This window comes from Neophocaena asiaeorientalis, unplaced genomic scaffold, assembly GCF_003031525.2.
Source record: "Neophocaena asiaeorientalis asiaeorientalis breed wild unplaced genomic scaffold, Neophocaena_asiaeorientalis_V1.1 scaffold220, whole genome shotgun sequence".
Taxonomy (NCBI): Eukaryota; Metazoa; Chordata; class Mammalia; order Artiodactyla; family Phocoenidae; genus Neophocaena; species Neophocaena asiaeorientalis.
In genome coordinates, this window is record NW_020174042.1 from 8785852 (window position 1) to 8812693 (window position 26842).

Here is a 26842-nt window from a genome sequence, read left to right on the forward strand (position 1 = left end):
TTATGTCCCCTGCATCAGCAGGCAGACTCTCAACCACTGTGCCACCAGGGAAGCCCGCACAATATATTTTTTAATCCTCTCAACAACCTTGTAAAGTAGGTATTTTCTCCATTTTTCAGAGGAGAAAATTAAGGCTCAGAGAAGCTTACTAGCTTGACCAAGGGCACCCAAACTCTGCTCCCTCCAAGTTCAATCCTCTTTCCACTGTTTTATGTGATCTTGCCTTGTGCAGGAGCTCTTTCTTAGATATAAAAGCAACGGGCATATCTCACCAGATGCTGCCTGCTTAGCTCTGGAATTAGACCCAGTATTTCTGGGGCAAGTGATCTTAAGGCAAAGTTTGGGGGCAGTTCAAAGACACTACTTATTTTTCAAAAGGACGATAAAAAGTACACTTTAGCACTGTAAGGGAAACACTGAAGAATGTCCTAGTCCTGGGTCAAAGTTATTTCTGATATCCAGACAGAAAACAAAAGCAGAATTCACTGGTTCAAGGGCACTGAGCCTCCTCGTTGTGACTGCTCAACCCCACACCTCCCACAGCCTTCTCTTAGCCCAAATTCTCTCCAGAGAAATAAGGCTCTCCCCCAGACAGCCTGCTATGGTCTTCATGAGTCTTCATAGTTGAAGACTCATTCCTTTGAGTTAAGGAATTTATCAATTACTAAATTAGTAATTACTATTTAAGTGCAAATGCCCAGAAAGGGATATGATGATCATTATTAACTAAGAACATGTCAGAGTGGATCATAATAATAAAGCTTTATAATATAAATGCTGTCTCTTGGGGTTGTATAGTGTACAACTTTCAAAACCATATGTGGCAGCCCTGGATCAAACCTTTTTTTTTTAATCTAACAGCTAGCCGTAAGCATTGTCCCTCACCCTACTGCAAGGAGCACAGCATAGACATAGGGAAGTGAAGTCCCAAACACAGATGCTGCTTTTTTGTGTGTGCGTGTGTGTGGTACGTGGGCCTCTCACTGTTGTGGTCTCTCCCATTGCGGAGCACAGGCTCCAGACGCACAGGCTCAGCAGCCATGGCTCACGGGCCCAGCAGCTCCACGGCATGTGGGATCTTCCCAGACCGGGGCACGAACCCGTGTCCCCTGCATCGGCAGGCGGACTCTCAACCACTGTGCCACCAGGGAAGCTGAGATCCTGCTTTTGGTGGGAGTAGCAGAAGCAATCAGACAGCTGAGGCCTCTGGATGAGGGAGTCTGATCCTAGATATGGAGACGCTAGACCAAAGAAGAGAGTAGACCTATTCGTGGGGTGAGTCTGCCCCTGCTTCATGCAGCCTGAAGAACCCCTGGTGAACTAAACTGAAGTGAACTAAAGCCACTTATATCCTGCACTTAACTTTGTAAACTGGGGTCCCCTAAGGAGGCTGGTACCGCAGCCTCCAGAGAGCAGACGTAGGGATGCTGACAGATGTCTCTATGGGCAGGACAGGAGCAGAATTGGCTGGTGGGCTCCACAAACATCTCCCTTATTTCTTGGGGTCACTCACCAATCTCTGTAGCAATGGCTTGTAGTTTTTCCGGTGTCCGGCTGATAAGCACGACATTGAGTCCCTGTCTTGCTAACTGAGGGTAGAGATGGGAAAACCAAAAAGGAGATGATAAGCAGACAGGGAAGGCTTGTTACATTAAAGGTGAGTTGGGGCATCACTCAGTTGGTCACAGCGTGATGTGCTTGCTTCTCCTGAGTTTAAATATGCAGAATATGACAAAGGTTTCTGGGTTATGAGTAAAACAGCCACACTGGGCCAGGCTAAATGTGACATAACAGTAGTTTATTTGCATGTGTTTATTATGTGCCAGGAACTATGTGCTTTTTTGCACAGATCCACAATCTGAATGCCCTCCTATCTAAACCACCTACGATCAAATGTGTGGTGGAATTCAGAATTTGGAGGATTTTATACTATAATTTATGTAACAGGGTCTAGAGTAGCATCCCATAATAAAAAACAATATTTCTGCAGCGACCTTGTGAGCTGCCTCCTATTCACAAGAACGTTCTTCCTGTGGTTCTCTTCACTTGGGCACGGTCATGGACCTGAGCCCTTTCTTTCCGGTTTCTGGCTCCCAACGGGACAGAAAATGGAATAGGAAACTGGAGGGTAAACAGACGCTTCCCTGAGATCAGAAGGAACTCTCTTCAGGTTGGACACTGCTCCGACTCATGGGAGCTGAGCGACAGTGCAGAAGTGGTGTGCTTGAACATAGCATAGGAGACAGGTAAACGCAATGTGCTGAGTTATCATGGACAGGCCCAGACTCCTCACACCTAAAAATGCTACAGGTGAGAAAAGATAGAGCTTTGCCTGAAGACAAATGGGAAAACCAATGCTCATTTAAACAGAGACACGTAAAATAGATAGCTAGTGGGAAGCAGCCACATAACACAGGGAGATCAGCTCGGTGCTTTGTGACCACCTAGAGGGGTGGGATAGGGAGGGTGGGAGGGAGGGAGATGCAAGAGGGAAGAGATATGGGAACATATGTATATGTATAACTGATTCACTTTGTTATAAAGCAGAAATTAACACACCATTGTAAAGCAATTATACTCCAATAAAGATGTTAAAAAAAGAGACAAAAAAATTTTTTTAATTAAAATATAATAAACAGAGACAGACAACATTTGAGTTAGTGACAAAGGGCCCAGTAAACTGAAATCCTTCTCTATGGTTTTAATTAAATGAAACTGTTATATTTTTAAATTGTGGTAAAATACACATGACATAAAATTTACCTATAGGGAATGTTTCACAATTACGGAATGTTTCACAATTTGTGTGTCATCCTCACACAGGGCCCGTGCTAATCTTCACTGTATCACATCAGTTTTAGTGTATATGTTTCCAAAACAAGCACTATGCCAGCTTTTAACAAGGAGTTCTATTATAGAAAACACATAAGAAGCTGAATTGAAGACTTTACTATATGGTCTCCAATAGCCCATATTCAAACCTATGGTATCAGAATCATTCAGGAAGACATCAAAAATAAACACCAATTCCCACCAGGACCATCCAATTAAGAATCTCTGGAGCTGAAGCCTCAGCATTTACATCTTTTTCTATTTTGATTTATTAAATTATACTATTAAATGCACAAGTACATTCTCACTGTAAAAGCTGTCACTAAGCCACACCCACGGTTCCATTTCCCCACCACCGCTAGGCTCCCGCTGTCTTTAGTTTGGTATTGATCCTCCTTTCTAACTTTCTCTCTGCATCTACATGCATCTATAAGTACATACAGAAATAGAAGTTTGTTTTGTGGGATTTCTTTCTTTTCACACTTTATAAATGGCATTATAAGCTTGTCTTTTTAACTTAATGATGTGTCTCATCTCTAAGTATTGTATCTATTTCTACGTCAGTCCATATGCTGAGCCACATTTTTATTGCTTCATAGTGCTCTATAGTTCACTTTTGGGTGAGCATTTAAGTTGTTTTGAAGTTTTCCTATTACCAATATTGCTACAGTGAAAGCCCTTCAATACTGCTCTTTGTATATACAAGTGAATTAATTCCCAGAGTAGATAGCCAAGGAAAAGTGGAACTGCTGTGTTAAAAGGTACGTGCTTTTTAAATTTTCACAGTATTGGCAAAATATTCTCCTTTAAAACTGTACCATCAAAAATACAGCTTCTACTTCTCCACACTCTGGCCCATATACTATATTAGCAAATTTTTCAACCTAAAAGTCAAGAAATTACATCTCTCTACTGTTTTGCTTTGCACTTTTCCAACTATCAGTGGGACTGATTTTTTTTTATGTTTATATGTGAATTACCTGCATATACCCTTTTTTATTAAACTTTTTGTTGAAGTATAGTTGATTTACAACATTGTGCTAATTTCTGCTGTACAGCAAAGTGATTCAGTTATACATATATAAATTCTTTTTTATATTCTTTTCCATTATGGTTTATCATAGAATATTTTGTTCGTTTGTTTTTTGTTTTTCTCTTTTTGTGGCCGGTTTATTTCACTAAGCATAATGTCCTCAAGGTTCATCCACATTGTAACATGTGTCAGAATTTCCTTCCTTTTCAAGGCTGAATAATACTGCATTGTATGCCTACACCACGTTTTGTTTATTCATTCATCATCAATGAACTTTTAAGTGCATCTTCTTTTTTAAATTTTCCCAGTATGTTTATTTTTTTTAATTTTTATTGGAGTATAATTGATTTACAATGTTGTGTTCGTTTCTGCTGTACAGCAAGTGAATCAGTTATACATATACATATAACCACTATTTTTTTTAGATTCTTTTTCCATATAGGTCATTACAGAGTATTGAGTAGAGTTCCCTGTGCTATACAGTAGGTCGTTATTAGTTACCTATCTTATATATAGTAATGTGTGTATGTCAATCCCAATCTCCCAATTTATCCCTCCCTACCCTCCTTTCTCCCCTGGTAGCCATAAGTCTGTTTTCTAAATCTGTGACTCTATTTCTGTTTTGTAAATAAGTCCATTCATACCATATTTTTTGGATTCCACATATAACTGATATCATATGATATTTGTCTTTCTCTGTCAGACTTACTTCACTCAGTATGACAATCTCTAGGTCCATCAGTGTTGCTGCAAATGGCACTATTTCGTTCTTTTTTATGGTTGAGTAATATTCCATTGTATATATGCCCATTGACAGAGGAATGGATAAAGAAGACATGGTACATATCATAGAATATTGAATATAGTTCTCTGTACTATACAGCAGGACCTTGTTTATCCATTCTGTATATAAAAGCATACATCTGCTAACCCCAACCTCCCAATCCATCCCTCTCCTAACCCCCTCCCCCTTGGCAACCACGGCTCTGTTCTCTGTGCCCCTGATTCTGTTTCTCTTTCATAAATAAGTTCATTGTGTCATATTTTAGATTCCACATACAAGTGATATCGTATGATATTTGTCGTTTTCTGACTTACTTCACTTAGTATGTTGCAACTCTAGACATACAAGTGATATGCTATGATATTTGTCGTTTTCTGACTTACTTCACTTAGTATGTTGCAACTCTAGACATACAAGTGATATGCTATGATATTTGTCGTTTTCTGACTTACTTCACTTAGTATGTTGCGACTCTAGACACATCCATGTTGCTGCAAATGGCATTATTTCATTCTTTTTTATGGCTGTGTAGTATTCCATTGTATATATGTACCACACCTTCTTTATCCATTCATATGTTGATGGACATTCAGGTTGTTTCCATGTCTTGGCTATTGTGAATAGTGTTGCTATGAACATAGAGGTACATGTATCTTTCTGAATTATAGTTTTGTCTGGATATAACCAGAATATACCCGTTGCCCAGTCTACTGTTGGGTTGTCATTTTTTTATAAGTTTGTAGGAGCTTTATTTTTACATATACTTGGTATTAATTATTTGCCTACTATATATGCAGTAATTATTTTCTCCTTTGTTTATGGTGTTCTTTCCATACATTACATAATATTAATTTTAATGTTACCAAGTTTGTGAATATTTTCCTTATTTTTTTTTAGAATTTCCTTTATGATTTTCCCCAACTTCAAGGATATAAATACATTTTCCTGTAACACTTGTAGTTTTTTTATTTTTGTTGTTGTTTATTTTTGAGAATAGTGTGAGGTTGAAATCATCTAGCATTATTTTTTTCAAAATGGGTGGCTCATTGTTTTGGCAGCATTTTTCTATTTGTCCATCTTTTCTTGATGTGAAATGTTTATGCCAAATTCTCATATGTACGTGGATCTGTCTCTAATCTATCTGTTCTGTTCCACTGGCCTATTTGTTAACTTCTGTGCCAGTGCCACTTCTGATAATCTTATAATAGGCTTTGATATCTGGTGTCTCATAGAGGAAGTCCCTATGATTTATTATTTTCTTTCAAAATGTTCTTGTGTTACCTTCTTAATTTTCCAAGTAAATGATAAGATTATATTTTTTAACGTTTTATATTGAAATTAGAGATATTTAAGGGAAAAGTTGCATCTTTGCATTAATCAGTTATCCGTAATATGCCATTTATTCAGATCTTATGCATTCTTCTAAAACTTTTAGAAGTTTCTTCATGTAAATCTTGGACATTTCTTGTTAGTTTGCATTAGTTGGGATAACTTAAGCTGCTGTAACAAATAACTCCAAAATTTCAGTGGCTTCACGCAATGAAGTTTGGTTTTTGTCTTGTATAACAGACTCTATTCCACACAGTCCTTCAGGACGCACAGCTGAGAAAGGCATTTCCACCTTCAACACCAGGTTTCTAAGATCGCCCTGGCTGTTGATATCCAGCCAGTGCAAGGATCGGAAGAGGGTAGAGAAGATATATCCCCTCTCTCAGCCACCTTGACCAAGAAATGACACACATCGCTTCTGCCTGATTTCATTGGAAAAATGTCACAAAGCCCCAGCTATATGTAAGGGAATCTGGGAAGTTCCCTGGCTGGATAGCCACTTACTAGCTACAACTTTATACAATGGGAGAATAGGGATCTGGGGGGAAACTTAGCTGTTCCTGCCACCAATGTCCTATGTTTATCTGTTGCCATTGTGAATTAAATGACTATGGATAACTAAATTGGGTCAATTTATATAATGGAATACTATACAATACTGAAAATGAATGAACCAGGTTCTACACACGTCAGCATGGATGAATTTCAAAAGCACAATATTGATCAGTAAGAAGCAGATTACAGAAGACATATGAATCAATTTATATTAAGTTCAAAACAAATGAGGCAACCAAATGTTGTTGAGGGATACACGCATGTGTAACAACTTTTTTAAAACAAGGAAATTACTAACACAGCATTCTTAATAGCGCTGACATCTGTGGGAGTGAGGAGGGGAAACACAAAGGCATGACATATGTGCCTATACGACAAACTTCAAGGAAACTGGTGATGCCCTGTTTCTTAAGCTGGGTGATAGGAGACACTGTCCTCATTTTAAATTTTTTTGTAACCACACTTAGATATTATGTACACTCTTGTTTGGTACATCTCTCTCTCTCTCTCTCTCTCTCTCTCTCTCTCTCTCACACACACACACACACACGTGCACACAACCATGACATACTACAATGAATTTAGGATACTCAAAGCCTGGTTCAGAAAGTATAGGGTTGAAGTGAAGACACGCAGGAACAAAGCAATGAATCCAAGGAAACATAAAAATAGTTAAAAGCTGATGCATTCATTTAAGGGAAGGTGAAAGGGAATAAGCCTAGAGTGCAGCTGGAGTAGTTTAGGGTAATTTAGACATCAGGAAGAAGAATTTCCTTGCTGAAATGGCATAAGACACCATCATATGTTGACAGTAAATGTGTGATAATATTCAAGAATAGAGCAAAGCAGTTGTTTCTTTCTTGGGTTGGGCTAAGCCAAGGGATTTTAATGCAAGGGGCCACACTGTGCCATTACCTGTAACTGACAGGAGTGCTGTCTTGAGAAGCATTCTAACTGCCTTGCCTGTCACACTGGAGCTTGTAGCATCCATACCATCCCAGACATTGGGGTGGCACTAGAATTGCCCAGATATGGAGCAATAAAACCAGACAATCTTTAGTCATATATTTTGCTTCTAGCATTCTGTGGGCATTAATAGCCAAGAATGCATGTTTATATATATTAAAGTGACAAAAAGTAAGTTTTATGATGTTTAAATATATATGTATATAAGTATTAAAATTTATAGTAATATAAGATGGGTTAAAATTGGTTCAATCATATAGAGGACCATCTGGCAATGGTATCCAGTATTTAAATGCACATACCCATTGAGCCTGCCATCTTACTGATAGAGATGTATACTTGGATATGTGTAAGTTTATCTTCAAGGGTGTGTCTTGAAACATTATTTGTAACTACAAAAACAAAAAGTAACCCTAGTGCCCATCCCTAAGAGGCCGATAAAAGAGACATAGTACATCCCTGGGATAGGATAACCCTGAAACCATTAAAAAGAATGAAGGCCATCTGTATGCCTTTGCTGTGGCAAGATCTCCATATTACATTATTTAATGGACAAAGCAAAGTTTAGAAGAGGGTTTATGGTTGTGTGAAGCAGGATCCCATCTGTGCTCATGTGGGCAAAAACTAAACATACAGGTGTAAATTCTGCTAGGAGACTATAAATTACTTTCCTTCTTCCTGGGCATGTGACTAGATGACACTCCTGGCCTTTCTTGCCCTATGTCTGGCCATAGGACTGAGTGCTGGCAGTGGGCTGCAGGACACACCCATGCTTATGACCCAGCTCCAACCTTGAAGAGTAGCACAAAGGCTTATAAGATAGACAAGAAGCAAGACAGAAGGAACTGGACAGAGCCACCCACTAATCAGGAAAGTCTCTGGATTGTTACACTGAAGTTACTCTGTACTATCAACATCCATGTCAACAGGTAAGTATGAATATAGCCACGGTTTTCCTTTACCTTTTCTGAAAGGAATCTCAAGACATTGTGAACACTGGTGACCTTTACAGAGAAGGGCCAGGTAAGGGCAGGGGTGAGGGAGGAGAGGCCTTTATTTCCCTTTGTATGCTTTTCTGTGCTGCTTGAGTTTTCTCATTTTATGCCTGTATTATTTTATCTTTAACGGAAATTACCTGGGCAAAGAGATGATGGCCTTTTTGTTGTTTTCTTCCTTATACTTCTTTGAATTAAAAATGTATACATAAACATCATTAGCCATCAGGGAAGTGCAAATTAAAACCCCAATGAGATATTACTACACAGCTCTCAGAATGGCTAAAATAAAACATAGCAACACCAAATGCTGGTGAAGATGTGGAGAAAATGGACCACACATACAGTGCTGGTGAGAATGGTACAAACAATCTGGGGAACAGTTTAGCAGTTTCTTAAAAAACGAAACATGCAACTATCATACCAGCCAGCAATTGCACTCCTGAGCATTTATTCCAGAAAAAATAGTCTTACGTTCACACAAAACTTATATACAAATGTTTATAGAAGCTTTATAAGTATTGCCCCAAACTGGAAACAATATCCTGTAATAAACCATAATGGAAAAGAATATAAAAATAATGTATATATATGTATAACTGAATCATTTTGCTGAACAAAGTAACACAACATTGTAAATCAACTATACGTCAAGAAAGAAATAATGAAAGAAAGAAGGAGGGAAGGGAGGGAGGGAGGGAGGGAGGGAGGAAGGAGGTGGTGGGGGTGTTTATAAAACGGCCACACAAGGGATGCCTGCGGTGATGGAAATGTTCTGTATCTTGACTGTATCTATGTTGATATCCTGAGTGTGATGTTGTAGAATAGCTTTGCAAGATTGGGTAAAGGGTACATGGGATCTCTCTGTATTCTTTCTTACAACTGCATATGAATCTATAATTATCTCAAAATTAAGAGTTTAATTTTAAAAAAGAAGCTAAAGGAAGCTAAATAAATACAGGAAAATGAGGTAACAGTGCTTTTTAAAAGAGAATTGGGAAAAAAAAAAAAAAAAAAGAGAATTGGGGATGTGAAGTGAGTAGATGCTGTATGGGGCTGTACAGTGCTTAGCTGGGGCTGAGATGAGCTGGGAGGCCAGAGGGGCTGGCGCTGCTTGGGGCCAGCTGGGCTGCTTTTTGTACAGACCAGAGCAGCTGCACATGCTCCTAAGGACTGGGCAGAGCTGACTAGAACCCTGAATGGCTGGAACCCTGGGAGGCATTAAATATTATGTCTTTCTCTTACCCAAGCCTGTTTGGTTGTTCATAATCACTGGGTTTTCTTGTTGCCTCCAGTAATTAGAGATAGATTTTGGCTACAGATCTCCTCCCCAACAACCAGCCAGCAGATGGTATGTTATAAGATTTAAACAAGCCTCAGACCAAATCCTACCAACAGAAACATTCAGTAGTAAGCTGGCATCAAGATAGTCATGAACCTATTCTTATAGCTCAGTGGAGTCCCAGCTTTCTGTCCCTTAGGCAGTCTGTGAAGGCTCATCCCAGGCAGATATGATAATGTTCTGGGGGCAGGGGGCAGTCAAACTTCTAGCAGGGTAGGGTGAGAGAATCTTCCACTGTCAGCAGGACATGGGGCCAAATCAGTCAAAGGCCAAGGAACACCACTCTGCGATGCTCACAGATTTTACATCCTTGTTCACAGGAGGGCAGAAGTACCTGTACAATATTTCTAGCTAATCCACATATCTTGGAAGGCACTTCCTCAGGAAAATTATTTATAACGTCTCTTAGGCTAAGGGGCAAACCCTCTAATGAAAGTCAAGTTAGCTAAAGCACAGATATTGATGAACTCTAATTTAGCATCTTTAAAAATTAACTAAAACCTGGATTTAGCCAAGGTCCTGGCAAAAACAGCACACTCAAATTGGGTAACTAGAAGAGAGTTTAATAAAAGGATGATTTACAAAGTGTGACTAATGTGTAGAGAACCCACGAGATTCTGGAGCTAATAAGGGCAGAGCTGTTGTCACCTGTGAACCTGAAAGGGTTGGGGGATGAACAGTTACCAGAACCAGAGGGTGGAGAGGGCTGCCTGACAGAGCTGTGGCCTTCAGCAGAGGGATACAGCCAGCCCACAGGGAGAGAGCAGAAAGGAACCCAACCTCACACTCCTCTCTCTCTCTCTTACCTGTTGCCAGTATCCCCCAACCCCCACCAAACCCCACTGAAACCAGAAGCCATCTGAGGCCCTTGGTGCAAGGCAGCCTCCTAGGGCACACAGCAGGGCGAAGAAGGGGCAGAGGGTGAATCCCGAGGGGCAAGTAGAAGAAACTCAACACACACCACCTCTAGATGTGGTGGTGTATTCCATTCCTAGGTAATCTACCCAAGAGAAATGGAGGGACTTCCCTGGTGGCCCAGTGGTTAAGAATCTGCCTGCCAATGCAGGGGACACGGGTTCAAGCCCTGGTCTGGGAAGATCCCACAAGCCGTGGAGCAACTAAACCCGTGCACCACAACTACTGAGCCCATGTGCCACAACTACTGAAGCCCGTGCGCCTAGAGCCCATGGTCCCCAACAAGAGAAGCCACGGCAATGAGAAGCCTGTGCACCACAACAAAGAGTAGCCCCCGCTCGCCGCAACTACAGAAAGCCCGCACACGGCAACGAAGACCCGATGCAGCCAAAAAAAAAGGAGAAATGGAAACATATGTCCATGAAAACAAGCACATAAGAATGTTCACAGCAGCATATTATATAGCCAAAAAATGGGAACAACCCAAACATTCATCAGCTAGGAAATGAATAAACACATTGTGGTATATCCATACGATGGAATATTATTCTGCAATAAAAATGAAAGAACCCACTGACACATGCTACAACATGGACGAACCTCAAAAATCCTGTGCTAAATGAAGGAAGTCAGGCACAAAAGACTACATATTGTGTGGTGGCATTCATATGAAGTGTTCAGAAAAGATTAGTGGCAGCCTAGGACTAGGGACGGGAATGGGGGATTAACTGTGACCAGTTGTGAGTGACCTCATTAGGATCTTATTAGGATGATGGAAATGTGCTAAAACTGGATGGCGACGATGGTGAAAACCTTGGTTAATTTACTAAAAATCATTGTGCCATACACTTAAAACAGGTGAATTTTATGGTACATGAATTATATCTCAAGAAGCTGTTTAAAATTTTAAAACTGCATTTTTTACGTGCATATCATATTATGCATGCTGAAGTATTTTAAAGTAACTTATATTCAGTCTAACAGCTGATCTTCAGCCATAAAGTGTTATAACAAGTCCCACCCCGGGCCTGGATCCTATCTAGTGAGGTTTCACTTTGTAAAAAGACAATCAGTCAATATCTAGACATACATAGAATGTAATTAGGGGTGATACTCTGCATCTGTTGTTCCTTTAAATAGTTGATTTCCTAGTATATTTTTAAATGACATAAAAAGAAGTTTACTCAGACATTTTGGCTGGAACACAGTTATGGAAAAGAAATAAGCCACAGAAAATGTCTCAAAGACTTTTGTGTCAATTTTGACTGACCCTAGGTAAAGAAAGCTTCATTCAGACCAGACTGAGCAAAGGAGAAGGTGGGAAGCAGGTTCTCTAAGAGAAACTCATCTTCAGCTGGGCCCGTAACACACTTTCCCCTGAAAAACAACCACCACGGAAAAACTAAACCAAGAAGAGTGAACCCCAAGGTGAACTATGGACTCTGGGTGATAATGACGTGCCAGTGTATATTCACTGTAGCAAACTTCCCACTCTGGGGTGTGTGTGCAGACAGGGGTATATGGGAACTCGCTGTACCTTCTGCAAGATTTTGTGGTCAATCTAAAACTGCTCTAAAAAATAAACTCTATCTTAAAACTTTAAAAATAGATAGAAAATTAAAAGATAAAAAAATAAGAACTGTCCCATTTTAAGGCCAATGATATCATGAAGTCTTCTCTTTCTCTCCTGGAGAATTCCCCACCCCCACCTCCAGCCCTCATTTTCAGTCTGGGAATCTATCAAAGGATGGCTAAAGAATTAAGTCACAATTCACTTCATCAGCCTCCAGAGGGGGAGATTGTCCATTAAATGGAAAACAATTTGCATTTTCAACACAAAGGATGCTCTCTGCCTTGTGTGCTTCCAGCCTCTCCTGAATTGTGCCATTTATCTCAAGAGCCATAGACTTTTTTTTTTTTTTTTTTGCTGTACGCAGGCCTCTCACTGCTGTGGCCTCTCCCGTTGCGGAGCACAGGCTCCGGACGCGCGGGCTCAGTGGCCATGGCTCACGGGCCCAGCCGCTCCGCGGCATGTGGGATCTTCCCGGACCGGGGCACGAACCCATGTCCCCTGCATCGGCAGGAGGACTCTCAACCACTGCGGCACCAGGGAAGCCCAAGAGCCATAGACTTTTTAAAGGTTCCATGTGAAGTGGTCTGAGCCAGGAGGGGGACATGGAGAACACTTGGCTGTCTGGGCCAGCATGTTCCCTTTGTCCTTTTGAGCAGGGCTCAATCTTCTTTCTAGAATGTCCAGGCTGACAGGCTCCATACGTGGGTTTTGCCATCACCCCCCTTCAGGGAATTAAGCCCCAGAAGCACGCCCTCTCCCAGAATTCCCTGCCAAGCACTGTGCTAAAAGAAGAATGGCTGCTGCTGTGATGAATAGACCATTTTCCTTCTGCTGTGTGTTAGGGCCTAGGTCAAGGAAGGTGCTTGTTGCTGCTAATCTATAACAGGTGGTGGGAATGCCAGGGAAGACAGGGCTTCTTCTGTGTGGCAGTAAATAAAATAAAGGGCTTGAATTCAGGTGCCAAAGGAATGGAAATGGTGTGAAATACAGAGTGAAGCAGAGGCTTCAGAGGCATGAAGAGCAGGCCCATTCTTGTCCTTCCTCCTCCAGCCCATCCCTCTCCACAATTTGTTTCACGCTGCTTCCAATAATGCTTGAAATTCCTTTAAAAGGAGGCAAAGTCACTATTGCCACTCTAAATACAAATACAGATTAGGTTAAAATGTAATATAGAATAGGCTACTGGAAAGTTGGAGTAAAAGTCCCTATTTCTACCATGAAATGCAACTAAAACATGCAACCTGGACATAATACATAAAATAAATATAAAAAGACTCCAAAAGATAGTGAGAAGATCAGCTATGGGCCTTGAGACCTGAGGAAACCGGTGGTGAGTCTCCTGGGTTTTCTTTTTGCCTCATATATCCCAGACTTATTGCTGGAGAAGCTGGATATTCAGAAACACCAACAGTGCAGACATAAAAAGTCCCAATAAAGCCTGCTCTTTCTAACCAAAGAACCAAAACATGGCAGCCTAGCAAGGCAGAAAACTTTAGACAATAACTGTCGTGCTCCAGACAAACAACTCAAAAAAAAAATCTATGTTCCTATTGCCACCCCTGCCTCCAAAGGCTGAGTGGGGAGCTGACACTTCCACTCTGGTGAGGCTGAGTCCCAACAAGGACTCCAACCCCCTGCCAGGTTGGCATCAGAGAAGGATGAGCAGGGAGCTGGGACTTTCATCCCAGCCACCCCACCCACCATGTCAGCAGAGACCTGAACTTCCACTTCCACCTGACAGTGCCAGAGCACCCCTTCTGCTCTCTCCCTTCTTCCTTCCCCTGGGATGATGACAGAGGAAGCCTAGTGAAGATTCAGGACTTATACCATCACTGCAGTGTTAGTGAGACCACCTCCTCCAAGTACTGCTTGTGGGGAGCAGTAAGCATGCACTCTTGCCCCAAAAATCCAGAGTGGCTCATGAGAAGCCAGAACTCCTACACCCATCCAGCAGTAACAAGGAGGCAGCACCCCCCAAAGGAGGCCAAGTGGAAAACCTGGGCTTCTACCTCACCTGGTAGGAAAAAGCACCCCCTCCTCCCCCTGTTGAAGCAATGTCAGTACAGACCTAAACCAGAAGATTTAAATATGATCCAGAGTCTCATAACGTAAAACCAAAAATGTCTGAGATTCAATTAAAGAAAAAAAAACTCCTCACACCAAGAATAAGGAAGATCTCAATCTGAGTAAGATAAAAACAATGGACAAATGCTAACACCAAGATGACACAGATGTTAGAATTATCTGACTAGAATTTTAAAGCAGCTATCGTAAAAATGCTTCAGAGAGCAATCACAAACACAATTAAAACAAATGAAAAATAGGACATTTCAGCAAAGAAATAGAAGATATAAAGAAAAGTGAAATGGAAATTTTAGAACTGAAAAATACAGAAAGTGAAATTAAAAACTCAACGGATGGGCTCAATGGCAGAATGGAGAGACCAAGGAAAGAATCCATGAACTTAAAGATAAAACAACAGGAATTACCCAATCTAAACAGAGAAAAAATACACTGCAAAAATGTGAACAGCATCTCAGAGACCCACTAGACTATAAGAAAGGTCTTGCATTTGTGTCATTAGAGTCCCAGAAGAAGAGGAGAGGGCTAGGCAGCTCAAATATTCAGAAAGAATATTTGAAGAAAGAATGAATGAAAAATTTCCAAATTTGTGACAAGGTATAAACCTACAGATTCAAGAGACTGAGTGAATCTCAAACAAGATAAACCCAAAGAAACCCACACCAAGAAACATAACTAAACTCCTGAAAACGGAACACAAAGAAAAAAATCTTGAAAGCAATGAAAGAGAAACAACACCTTACCTATAGGGGAAAATGATTTGAATAACATCAGACTCCTCAGAAATCATAGAGGCCAGAAGGAAGTGGCACAACATTTTTCAAGTGCTGAAAGGAAAGGATTGTCAACTATAAATCCTATAGTCAGCAAAATTATCCTTCAGGAATGAAGGGGAAATGGGGACAGTCTCTGATGAAGGAAAACAAAGAGAATTTGTCACTGGCAGAGCTACTGTAGAAGAACAACTAAAGGAACTTCTCTCTAAACAGACAGGAAATAACAAAAGAAAAAATCTTGGAACATCAGGGAAGAAGAAAGAACAATAGAAAGAGTAAAAATATGGGTAAGTACAACACATTTTCTTTCTCAAAAAGAGAAAGAAAAAAGCAATATATGGGAAAGAAAACACAGATTAAATATCCAATAATAGTGGCTAAACTTGGAGAGCTTACTCTATGCAAAGCATTTTGCCCGTCTCATCCCGTTTAACTTTTACAAAAGCCCAGATGGAATTATCATCACCTCCATTTTATTGATGTGGAAATTCTGCAGTGAGCATATTGGAGGCAGAGTTTGAACAGACATCTGATCCATTCCCAACCTCGAATTCTTAACCATTACAATCCATAGCATTCCAGACTCTGAACTGCTTTCCTTGAAGCAGCAATTAGCAGGGAGAAAAGAACAGGCTCTCTGGGAGAGAGGGAATCCTGCATGAAAGAAAGGTAGGGATCCCAGAAAATTGTTTAACACAGCCTTAGAAAAGAACAAAAGGAAACAAAGAATAAGATTCTACAAGAAGAGCAAAGCAAGAGTTAGTCTAGAAGAGAAACAGAATTTAGAATTTGAAGGCTCTTAGGAGACATCTTTTGTGCTCATAAAGACCTGGAAGCCCAGAAAGGATGTGTAACTTGTCCAAAATCTGCAGACAGTTAGTGTCTGAATGAGGACTGGAACTCATAGCTCCTGACCCCCAGGCCATTGCTTTTGGAAAGAGTAAGGAAATGAATTGCCAAGGAGAATCCGCACATGGGTCTCCTCTAAGAAGAAAGAAAAGTGTCTGAGTCTTAAGATATCAAGGGGGCCACAGGTATATCAGGTCAGCATGAATTTGAGGAAAGAATCTGGAAAATCATAAAGAAATAACCTGAGTTCTCCAGAGAACTGAGAGGTAAGGCCTTGGATCTTGTGGATGAAAGATAAGACCCTTTCCAAAAAACTGGTCTAAGGTGAAAAAACAGTTATATAAGAGGTGATATAGTTTTAACACAAATAGCTAGAAAAGCTTTCCTTCTGATTTGGGGTATGGAAGATACAAGGCTTTGGAAAGGGGTTGGCACATGGTCTCTCCAACCTCAACACTCAAATATAACCACTCATCTACTGAGTGTTGGGCACTACTGATCATCAGAAAGTTCCTATATACAAATTAGGATAAGAGCAAAGATGAACTCTTTAGTTGCAAGAAAACAACAAAAACAGAGTTGAAGTAGAATGTCAGTACCAAAGAAATTATCTTCAGAGCATGGAGGATGGGGGGTAGACCCAAAAGACCAGCACTCGGAGCTTTTAAGTGGTATAGTTCAGCTCTGTTAACTAAAAAGAAAACCAGAAGTTTCTATCAGGTACCTCCAATATACCTTGCAACGTTCATTTCACAGAAGATGATTTGACCTCTCTCATGACACAGTCCTTTAGGAACAAGAAAACACATGAGTACTACACTATTGTTGAACGTAGTTTTCATAATTGAAGTGCTTTTCATTATGTTTTTAAGGTATTGATTTTTAACAGCCATCCTCATAATTTCTAGGATTCTATTTCTTCTATTGTATTTTACATGGTTCTAGAGGTTAGTATAATACGCGCAAGGAAGAAAGAAAATATATAGGAATTCCAGGAAACAATACTTCATTAGTGAAAATGTCGAACTTGTAATAATGCTAATAATAATGGCATACAAAACTACATATGCTGTAAACACATTTTTAGAAAAGCGTAACTACCTACTATCTATCTATCTATCTATCTACAGAGAAACAAAAACCCTGGAAGGAAACACTCAAGGACTCTAATCACACTCCAGTGACCCTCAGCCCTATCAGATTCTCTCTTTATATTATATTTTTTAATGCCCATTAATCTTCTTGAAGTGAAAATTATATATATACATATCTCCTACCTACACAAATGATTTTTAAATCAACATATGCCCTAGCTATAAAAGGAAAGTAGTTTATAATTTTTTTATTGCTTTAAGTATATAAATGCTTATGGTACAATTACCCTAGGAAATAACAGTGTCCCCATAAATTCCTAAAACAACTCCTAAGGGGAGATACTGCCACCTTTGAATATCATTGTATTTTTTTTAAAAGGTAGCCAGGCGGTGAGATTATGATTTTTAAATTTCTTTTTTTATAGAAAATAGTTTCCTTCATAAGGGAATGTCCATTTCTTTTATAATCAGAAAACTAGTGTTTGGGGTGGGGTCATGTGACTATGATGTGTTTAATAAAAGGGGAGGAGAAAGTCTCCAGGGACACAACTTACCTCAAATGAATAAGCTTTCCCAATCCCATCTCCTGCTCCAGTGATCACTGCAAAAAGCAGAAATGGTTTTAAAGGATAGAATTAATCTTTAAACCCCTTTCTTGCTGGCTACATGTTCTTGCAGGCCTACTCTCTAGGACACAATATTCCAAAGCACTGCCCTTCTGCTCTCCAGCCCTACTCCGCTCAACTGTGACGTTTCCAGCCTTGACTCCCTTCACTAAATGTTCAAAATGAAGCTTTTTTTTCTTTTTTTGGATGGGGTTTGGGGGGAAGGGTTGGTGAGGCTATGAAAAACATGCTCCAAAATGAAACAAAGAACATTAGCCAGCGAATATTTTATTCAGACCCCATAAGGGCTTAGACATTTCTAAGCCTTAATTCATCAAGGACAAGCAGTGTATGCTATTATCTCTCTACCCACACACCCAATTATCACTGTAAGGACATTTCAAGGTTCCTACTAAAAGCTGAGTTCTCCCCACTTCCTATCCTCACTCTCACAGGACAGCAGCAATCAAAGCCCATTGAAGATAGAGAACTTAACAAAGAGGAAAATACAGAAATACAAAAAGAGGATGCAGTGACATGAGGAACCTAAAGAACTTGTGCTCACTGGATCTATTGATTAATAGATAACAATGAGATGGGCCTTCTAGTCCTTTTATAGCCAACAGCACATACATATTTAATGACTGAGCTCTAGGGTAAACGTCATTCGTGTGAATGTCACAGTTTCAAAACACAGTACAATTCAGTATATACATAGCTGCAGTTTACCTTTGCACCAACAGTTGGAGGATATGCTTTCCAAAAGTGTGTACAAAAGCTATGTATACATTTAGTTTACTTGAGAGGGAGAGCAGACCAAGCCAAAAAAGCTTCAGGCAGTGCTTCGGGCAGAAGTACCCTCAATTTACTTATTACCAGTGATTTTACTTGTTTATTTGGGTACTTTTAAGTGACTCCACGTATATGACTTGTTTTACTCTGTAGAGGTATTTTGCTCAGGGTTGTTGTCTTCTGCCTCACCTTCCCCTCCATTACAGGCATCCTCAAAATCACCCAGTACAAGGCCTGAACTATAGTCAAGATAACGTCAATAAGTGGCTGGTACCTACTGAGTGTTTACTTTCTGCCGCGCATTATATTTTTGGGTTTTGTTTTTAGTCACTTAGACCTTATTATTTACAAGTTAAATTACACAGCATGAGATGGACTGGAGGGAGAAGAGGGGAGGAAGCTGGCTCCTGAGGTTCCCGGCCACCTCCACCCCCTCCTCGGTGCCTAGCAAAGTCTCCAGTGCTGCCTCTGCCCCAGTGTCCAGGTCAGGCCTCGGAACACAGCTTCCAAGCCAGGACTGAGGTTCTGGCTCTGACACCCCAGAGCACCAGGGCTCCCACTAGCAGCTTCTTCATGGCGGGTGGTGGGAATGTGAAGGCATCAGTTTGTCTAGGTGAGGGTGACAGATGAGGCTGCTGGAATTCAGGGAGACAGTGGAATAGGCACTGTAGGTCCAATAAAGCTCTTCCGTGTCCGGCTTACAGAAATGCAGAAAGAGCATGTGGATGGGCAACCCCACAGCCACCATCTCATCTGATATTCAAAACAAGCCTATAATTCAGGGAACATCATTTTCCTTAGTTTATATTTGAGGAAGCTAAGGGAGAGAAAGTTCTTAACCCAATCAAGGCCACACTGCTAAAAATGATGACTACAGGATTTGAACCCAGGCTCTGACTTTAGGGTCACAAATCTATAAAGAATATCAGTGATGGGACTTCCCTGGTGGCACAGTGGTTAAGAATCCACCTGCCAATGCAGGGGACACGGGTTCGAGCCCTGGTCCGGGAAGATCCCACATGCTGCGGAGCAACTGAGCCCGTGCACCCCAACTACTGAGCCTGCGCTCTAGAGCCCACGAGCCACAACTACTGAGCCCACGTGCCGCAACAACTGAGGCCCGCATGCCTAGAGCCCGCGCTCCGCAATAAAAGAAGTCACCACAATGAGAAGCCCGCGCACCGCAACGAAAGAGTAGCCCCCACTCGCAGCAACTAGAGAAAGCCTGCACGCAGCAAGGAAGACCCAGCATAGCCAAAAAAAAAAAAAAAAACAAATACCAGTGACAAAATTAGGAAATCAACCACATATGACCGCACATGCACTTCTTTTAGAATGTGTGTCCTCAGAAGGGCTTTGCCGTACACTGATGGGCAGAGTTCTAAGCCCCTCAGAGCACAGGCATTTGGATCTGTGTGATGCAGAGTATTTGGATCCAGAACATTCAAGTTCAAACTGCTTAGCAAGTTCACTGGAGACCTCATACTGCCCTGAGAGGGAGTGCTCACACACACATATTCTCTGTCTCTCTCTCTCTCTCTCTCTCTCTCTCTCCCCAGATTAACAAGCAACAGTTAAAAACGCATTTTATTCATGCCAAACAATTTTCATATAGTAATTTTTTTAGCTTTGGGAAATAAGGATACAGGATGCCTAGTTAAACTTGAATTTCAGGTAAACAACAAATGATTTTTTCGTATAAGAATGTCGCACATAATATTGGGGGTGTCATGTACTAAAAAATTATTCTTTATTTATCTGAAATTCAAATATAACTGAGTATCCTGTATTTTATCTGGCAGCCCTATAAGGTTGTTTACAATCTTTCCTATTTAGCCTGGCATTGTGTTTCTAAAGCCACACAAATTCTTATTTTTTTTTAAATCATTGGATTTCTTGGTGCCCAACTGTAGTGTAAAACCTGACAGTTGGGTTTTTGGTTTTGTTTTTTTCTTTTTTGTAATGCAAGTGCCTGACTTTGATTGCCAATGAGGCATCAACTTCAAAGATGGTGATTTCTAATAAAAGCTATGCTGGCCACACCATCATGTAAAGAGCCAGGCCATCTCCCCCAAATGAGGTTCCTTTGTTTTAAAAATCTTGATTGATTTCAATAACTGACCATTTGGACCACTTGTTTTTTCTCTTCCTGTGCTTTAAATTCCTGCTTTTATGTTTTAAATTCACCATTAAAGAGTGAGCGTGTGAAACCCTGGGCCCCCACCCCAGAATAAAATAAAAGCAGAACTCCAGGCCCATTCACTCTCTCTCTCTCTCTTTGCGCCCATGACCTTGCTATGTGGCACCAGGTGTCCTACATAATTTCCAGGTCCTGAAAGTAATAAACCTTTTTTTTTTTTAAAGTGTCCTGATGGTTATTGCTGAAAGCCACCTTGCAATCACAGTAAGAACCACAAGGGCCAGCCCGACCACAGTATTGGTTATTGATAGACTGACACCAGCACATAACACCAACTTTGAAGTGCAAACTTAGCATCTCGTTCAAGGAGATGCCAAAACCATAGCCTCACGTCCTTCACCTTAAACTCAGTATGGAGCTGAAATTCTGCATGGCAGTTCCAGGAGCTAAATCCCATTGGGAGGCAGCAATTAATCAGTCTACTTGGGACACAAACCAGACCCAGATTCCATATATAACCATTTTAAAAACATGTCTCCACAGAGATCTTTATTGCCTTGATTTTGTATTAGCCTCACTTCTTGAAAGGGCTCAGAGAAATTTTTTTTTCATAAAATGAATTTAAATTATTGGACTTCAGAATGTTGAAACACCCTTTAAGAAAATGGAAGCACCCTGGGCTTTTGAAAATCTGAAGAAGAGGATAGATAATTTCCTGCAGCATCTGTTACTTTTATCATCAGAAACTCCGAAAATAAGAAAACCCAACTAGTGAGAATGAGAGGAGAAGCACACAGGCAAGGACTGAGTCACATTGTTCCCTAATTATCCTCCTGATGCCCCACACCTCATTTCTCAGACAATCCTAATTTCATTCATGCCTTCCAGCCTCCCAAATTAAAATACCCCAAAGGAATTACATCTTTGCTCTCAAAAGGAAAAGATACAATATATCTTTTGAGACCTAAGTGATAATAAGCAAGAACAACAAAAAAAAACAAGAGATGGAAAACTTTCTTTACCTGCCCACTGTCCCATTGACTTCAAGAAAGACCTTGGCGAAACTTTCCAGAAGTGCAGGAAAATACATTTGGAGAATCTCACCCATTTCACCAGGTGGACCAGGCACACCAGCAGCCCTACAAAAATGAAGAACTGTTCCAGAACCTCCCCCATGATGGCACCGCAGCAGATGCTGTTTTGGACCTGGTTGGGGCCCTCACAGCCTCCAGGCGCGAGCGTGACTGCTCTGGAGGAGTGTCAGTCAGTCCCCTTCTGGAGTCACTGGGCACATTCCAACGCGTCACTGTGTCGAGGCATTCAGATTGGAGTAACTTCTTTACACAATCCTCTGATTCACAGGCTTCGGAATAAAATATTGTTTCTAATATCTTTACAGCACTGTTGGGCTTTTGTGACACAGGGGAGTTGGTGAAGAAGTGGACATAAAGAAAGATAAAGGCTGGACAAAGAAAAATGGCAGCCCAGCATTCCCTCCCTGAATTTGGAAGCTAAAAAAGATACTTAAAAGTATGCAAAATCCTATAAGTCATTCATTCACTTATTCAGCAAATATTTATCGACTGCCTACAGGTGGCATCAGTCTTTGAGGCGCTGGGAATATATAATAGTAAACACGGCCAGTCACTGCCATGGGGGAGCTGAGATTCACAGTCAATGTGCGAATAACTAAGATAATGTCAGATATCAGTGCCGTGAAAAAGTGCTACGGAGTGACTTGTTAGAGTGACTAGTGAGCACAGGAAGAAATTCTGTGAAGAGGTGGTATTTTGAACTGAAATTTGAAGGAAAAGGAGACAGCCCTGCAAAGATAGGTTTCCCCCTCCAGGCTGAGGGAACAGCTAGTGCAAGTGACCTGAAATGAGAAAGATACATGTATTTGAGGAATAAACAGCACTACATAGAGGAACTGGTCGGTAGAGAACAAAGGAAGGAAAGAATAAAGTAAGGTGAAGGCATGGGGAGGAGCCAGATACTCCTGGTGAGGAGTTTGGACTTTATGAGCAACGGCAAACCACTGAAGAGACTCAGACAATGGTGTTATCTAATCCGAGTCACTCTGGATGCTGAGAGATGATGACCTTTTGGAGGTGGGGATGGAGAGTGGTCATGGCACTGAAGCAGGGGCAGCGAGACTATGACAGTCATCTGAGAAGAGTGCCCCCATGTTCATCCTTTGGCCCCCTTCTCCTTCTGTCCACACTTACTCATTTGGTGACGTTACCCAATCTCTTGATTCTAAGGACGCTGTGCACTGAGGACCCCCAAATATATAAGTTCAGTGGTAACCCAGGCTGCTCATCCAGACTTGCATTTCCAACTGCCTACTTAACACCTCCATCTGAATGCCTGTCATCTCAAGCTTAAGTCTAGTACTGGTTTCTGATATTACCAGCAAATGTCAAAACTTGTTCCCCTTGCAGACTTCCCTATCCCAGAACATGGCAACTCTTATGTTCCAGTTGTTCAGGTTAAAAACCTTAGAGATATCCTTGACTCCTCTCTTTCTCTCACATCCTGCAGCCAATCTGTCTCCTGTTGACCAACAATTGTATTTGTTTTCAGTTTTAGATTATGCTAAACAACATTGCTATGGATATTCTTGTATTTGTACTTTCCCACACGTGTGCATGTCTCTCTCACACACACAAACACACACATACATGTGATTGCAGGGTCATACATGTTATACATGTACAACTTCAATTTTACTAGTGTGTCAGTCCCACTCAGGAGACAAACCGCACAGCAATTTGAACATGGACTATTCAATGTTAAAAAATTAGTTGGGAATTAGCTACTAAAAGGGCATAAAAGAAAACTCAAAAGAATACTCAAAGGCTGAAGAAGAGTATTTAGGAAACAAATGAACTTGGAAGGGAATTCCTGGAGCCAAGGCTGGGATTCAGACCTCACTGGAGAGAGTATGGTTGCAGCCAACCGGTTGGTGATGAAGTTCTCTGGGTTGCCTGAGACAGAGCTGCTCACAGTCAGGAGGATAAGTCCGGTTAGCAGGGAACTGCTGCCTGGGACCAGAAATCCCCACTGGGAAGCTGACAAAACTTGCTGGAAAGCTACTGGGGGGTCGGGGAGTGGTTGCTGTTGAACTCCCTGGGGTGAGCCCTACTGGGGCTCAACTGGGAAAAACTGACATTTATTTTTACAATATTGGGTCTTTCAACCTACAAACTGGCATATCTCTCCTTTTAGGTCTTCTTAATGTCTCTCAATAACGTTTATAATTTCCTTAAAAATTCTTGCTCTTATAGAAATTTATAATAAGAAAAATATCAAAAATATGTAAAAGTAGAGAGACTAACTTAATGAACCCTCACTTACCCATAGGTATAGGTAACTATGATGACAGTTAATAACAAAATTAACTATCATTTCATGTCCATTTTTACTTTGTATATACCCATTTTCCCTACTCCCAAACCCCTATAACGGGAAGGACTCTTCAAAAGAATAACATAAAAATAATGCAGTTATTACAATTTAACAATTAGTAGTAATTCCATCAAATATACAGTCAGTATTTAAATTTCCCTGATTGTTACATACATATTTTTAAGTTGACTTTTGAATCATTTTCTTCTTAAAGGGCTACACATTGCATTAAAGTCACATGTCTCATAAGTGGTATAGGTTTTCTCTCCCACCCTTTAAAAAATGTTTACTATCATTTATTTGTTTACGAAATTAAGTTGTTAATCTTATAGAATTTTCCACGTTTTGAATTTGCTGATTGCATCTCCATGGTGTTTCTTAACATGTTCCTTTGTTCCCTATATTTCTTCTAAACTATTTAGATCTAGAGCAGAGGTCAGCAAACTTTCACTTTAAAGGGCCAGATAGTAAAGATTTTATTTTAGGCTTAGTGGGACTTACCGTCTCTGTTGCAAAACAGACCCTGGCCATTGTAGTACAAAAGCAGTCATAAGTACTTAAATGACAACTCTATGGATAGGATGGACCTCAAGGGCATTATGCTAAGTGAAGTAAGTCAGAGAAGAAAGATAAATACTATATGATCTCTCTTATATGTGGAGTCCTTTAACAATGTGTGTGTGTGTGTGTGTGTGTGTATGTGTGTGTGTATATATATATATATATATATATATATATGATATGTATATATAAATAAGCTCATAGTTAGAGAGCACAGATTTGTGGTTGCCAGAGGCAAGGGGTGGGGTGGGAGAAATGGTGCACTTTTCGTGTCTGTCTTTTTGTTTTGGGTTTAAATAGACTGAATTTTTTTAAAGGGAGGGGGTTAGGGAGAAATATGTACAGGAGTATTGGGAACCATGGGTAATTAAGATGTTCCCATCTTCTCCAGTCTTCAGAGATTATTAATACCCAAATGACAATAGTCTAAGTCTCTATTCTACTGCCATCAAAGAGTTCAGTATTTTATTAGGTTTTCCTCCTCATGTAATTTTAGGGAACCATTAAGGAACCTGTTGTCCCAATCCTCCCATTCTAGCCAAGCAAGTCTGGTCTCTGGCTCTGGGACAGTGCTTCACTCTGCTGGTCACTCCTTGCCGTCTTTCTCCTTTTCCAGGCTGCTGTCTTTCTTCTTCTTTCTAAGGGAAAATAAGAACATTTAGTTATAAGACAACTTAATCTAGATTTAGGGGGAAAAATCTAATATTGCAGGTCAATAATTCTGCTAGTTATACTCAATCTATATGCCCAAACAGAATAGATAATGTCTCAGCCTAAAGCATTTTCATATACATGATGGGGAGGGGTAATGGTAGGTGTATTAGCATCACTAAAAGAGTCATCAAAGTGTTGCCTCCAGAATTAAAGGACAGCCTGCTCCCTAAAATACAGAAGTTCACTGCAACCCTCCAAATGATAGTTCTTCAACTAGGAAAAATTTAAGATCTTGTCTCCACCAGCTATAGAGGAGGCAATGTAAACACTGTGGATCAAAGAGAATTTCTGTAACAAGTGATGTGATTCCTGGGTTTTGTTTGCATATACAGAAACAGTAATGATCAACTTCACCGAATATATACTGAAAGAACAATCTGAGAGATCTTTGGTAGGGAAACTGTAGAGTTACCTGATGACTGAAACTTCCTAACTTGAAAGAGCTATGAAAAAGAGAAGAGACTATAGATAATTTCATATATATGTGGAATATATAATATTGGGAGATAGAATTTAAAAGGAAAGACCAAAGCACAGATAGTGTGACTGTCTTAGCCGGGGTTCTTTCTGATATGAGGACCTTGTGAAGACAGTTATTTTGGGAAGTAATTCCAATGAGCAGGAGTTGGGTTGGGACCAGGAGATTGAACAGGAAAAGACAGAAAGACATGAATATGTCATTGAGCTGGTCACTGCTGTGAGTGACTGAGGCTCCATCTGCTGGAAAAGCCTCTGAGAAAATGTAGAATGCACCTCAGATTCTTCTGCCTTAAGTAAAAAAGTACAGTAGTTTATCTATTGGCTCCCGGCTCCGTGATCAAGGTTGCCCTGTGCGGTATCACCTCCCTCAATTCCAGGTTTGCCTGTATGTCAGGTGATGAGCGAGTTCCTGTGGGTTAAGAGGAGCCCCAGCTCCCTGAGAGATAGCAGCTACTGTCAAGTTCCGCCTGCATTCCTCTCTAAACCATGCCATTTTATTTACCATGGCACTTTCAACTAAGGTCTTTATCTGGAGCAGTTTCTCAGTTCCAAGGGTCAATTGCTCATAAAGCTATGGGCTGCCTGAAGAGGGTACAAGTAATGTGGAGATTAAGCTAAAATTAAAGCAAATGAGATGGCCTTTGTCAATGGTGGCTCCCCACTCCTTCCCATTTTCTCCGGCTGCCCCTTATTTACTGTTTTTTGTACCAGACTCTGCATTAAGCACTTTACAAGGATTACCTGTCTTGTTTAATTATTACTCTTCCCATTGAGGGTTGGTTGGCAAAGCAGATATTGTAGATCAGCCTTCTCAGCACAACCACATCTGTCCCCAAAGGAGTGAGAGGCTGAGGTGTTTGATAAATATGAAAACAACAATTACCGTTTTCACTAAGGCCTGGAAAAGGCCAGGCCGATGCCCATCCTGCAGTCCTATGCCTCTGCTTTATTTTTCTTCTGAGCATATTATTTATTGGCTTATCTTATTTGCTTGTGGTTGGGTCTCCTGCCACT

At 40.7% G+C, this 26842-nt stretch overlaps 1 protein-coding gene and 1 non-coding gene across 4 annotated transcripts in view; both read right to left on the reverse strand.

Moving 5' to 3' along the window:
- HSD17B3 (hydroxysteroid 17-beta dehydrogenase 3) overlaps positions 1–24674 on the reverse strand; it is a 41287-nt gene extending 16613 nt beyond the window's left edge. For all 3 annotated transcript variants that reach the window (XM_024753896.1, XM_024753895.1, XM_024753897.1), the window contains exons 1-3: positions 21685–24674; positions 17680–17726; positions 1514–1589 (exon numbers count right to left, since the gene is read on the reverse strand). In XM_024753896.1, the coding sequence (XP_024609664.1) occupies positions 1514–1589; positions 17680–17726; positions 21685–21838 (277 nt within the window). In that variant the 5' untranslated portion in view covers positions 21839–24674. The remainder of the gene's footprint in view (positions 1–1513; positions 1590–17679; positions 17727–21684) is intronic.
- LOC112405490 (U6 spliceosomal RNA) lies at positions 2780–2881 on the reverse strand. Its single transcript, XR_003004345.1, has one exon. It is a non-coding gene; the product is annotated as a U6 spliceosomal RNA (small nuclear RNA).
- Positions 24675–26842: the final 2168 nt, after the last annotated feature.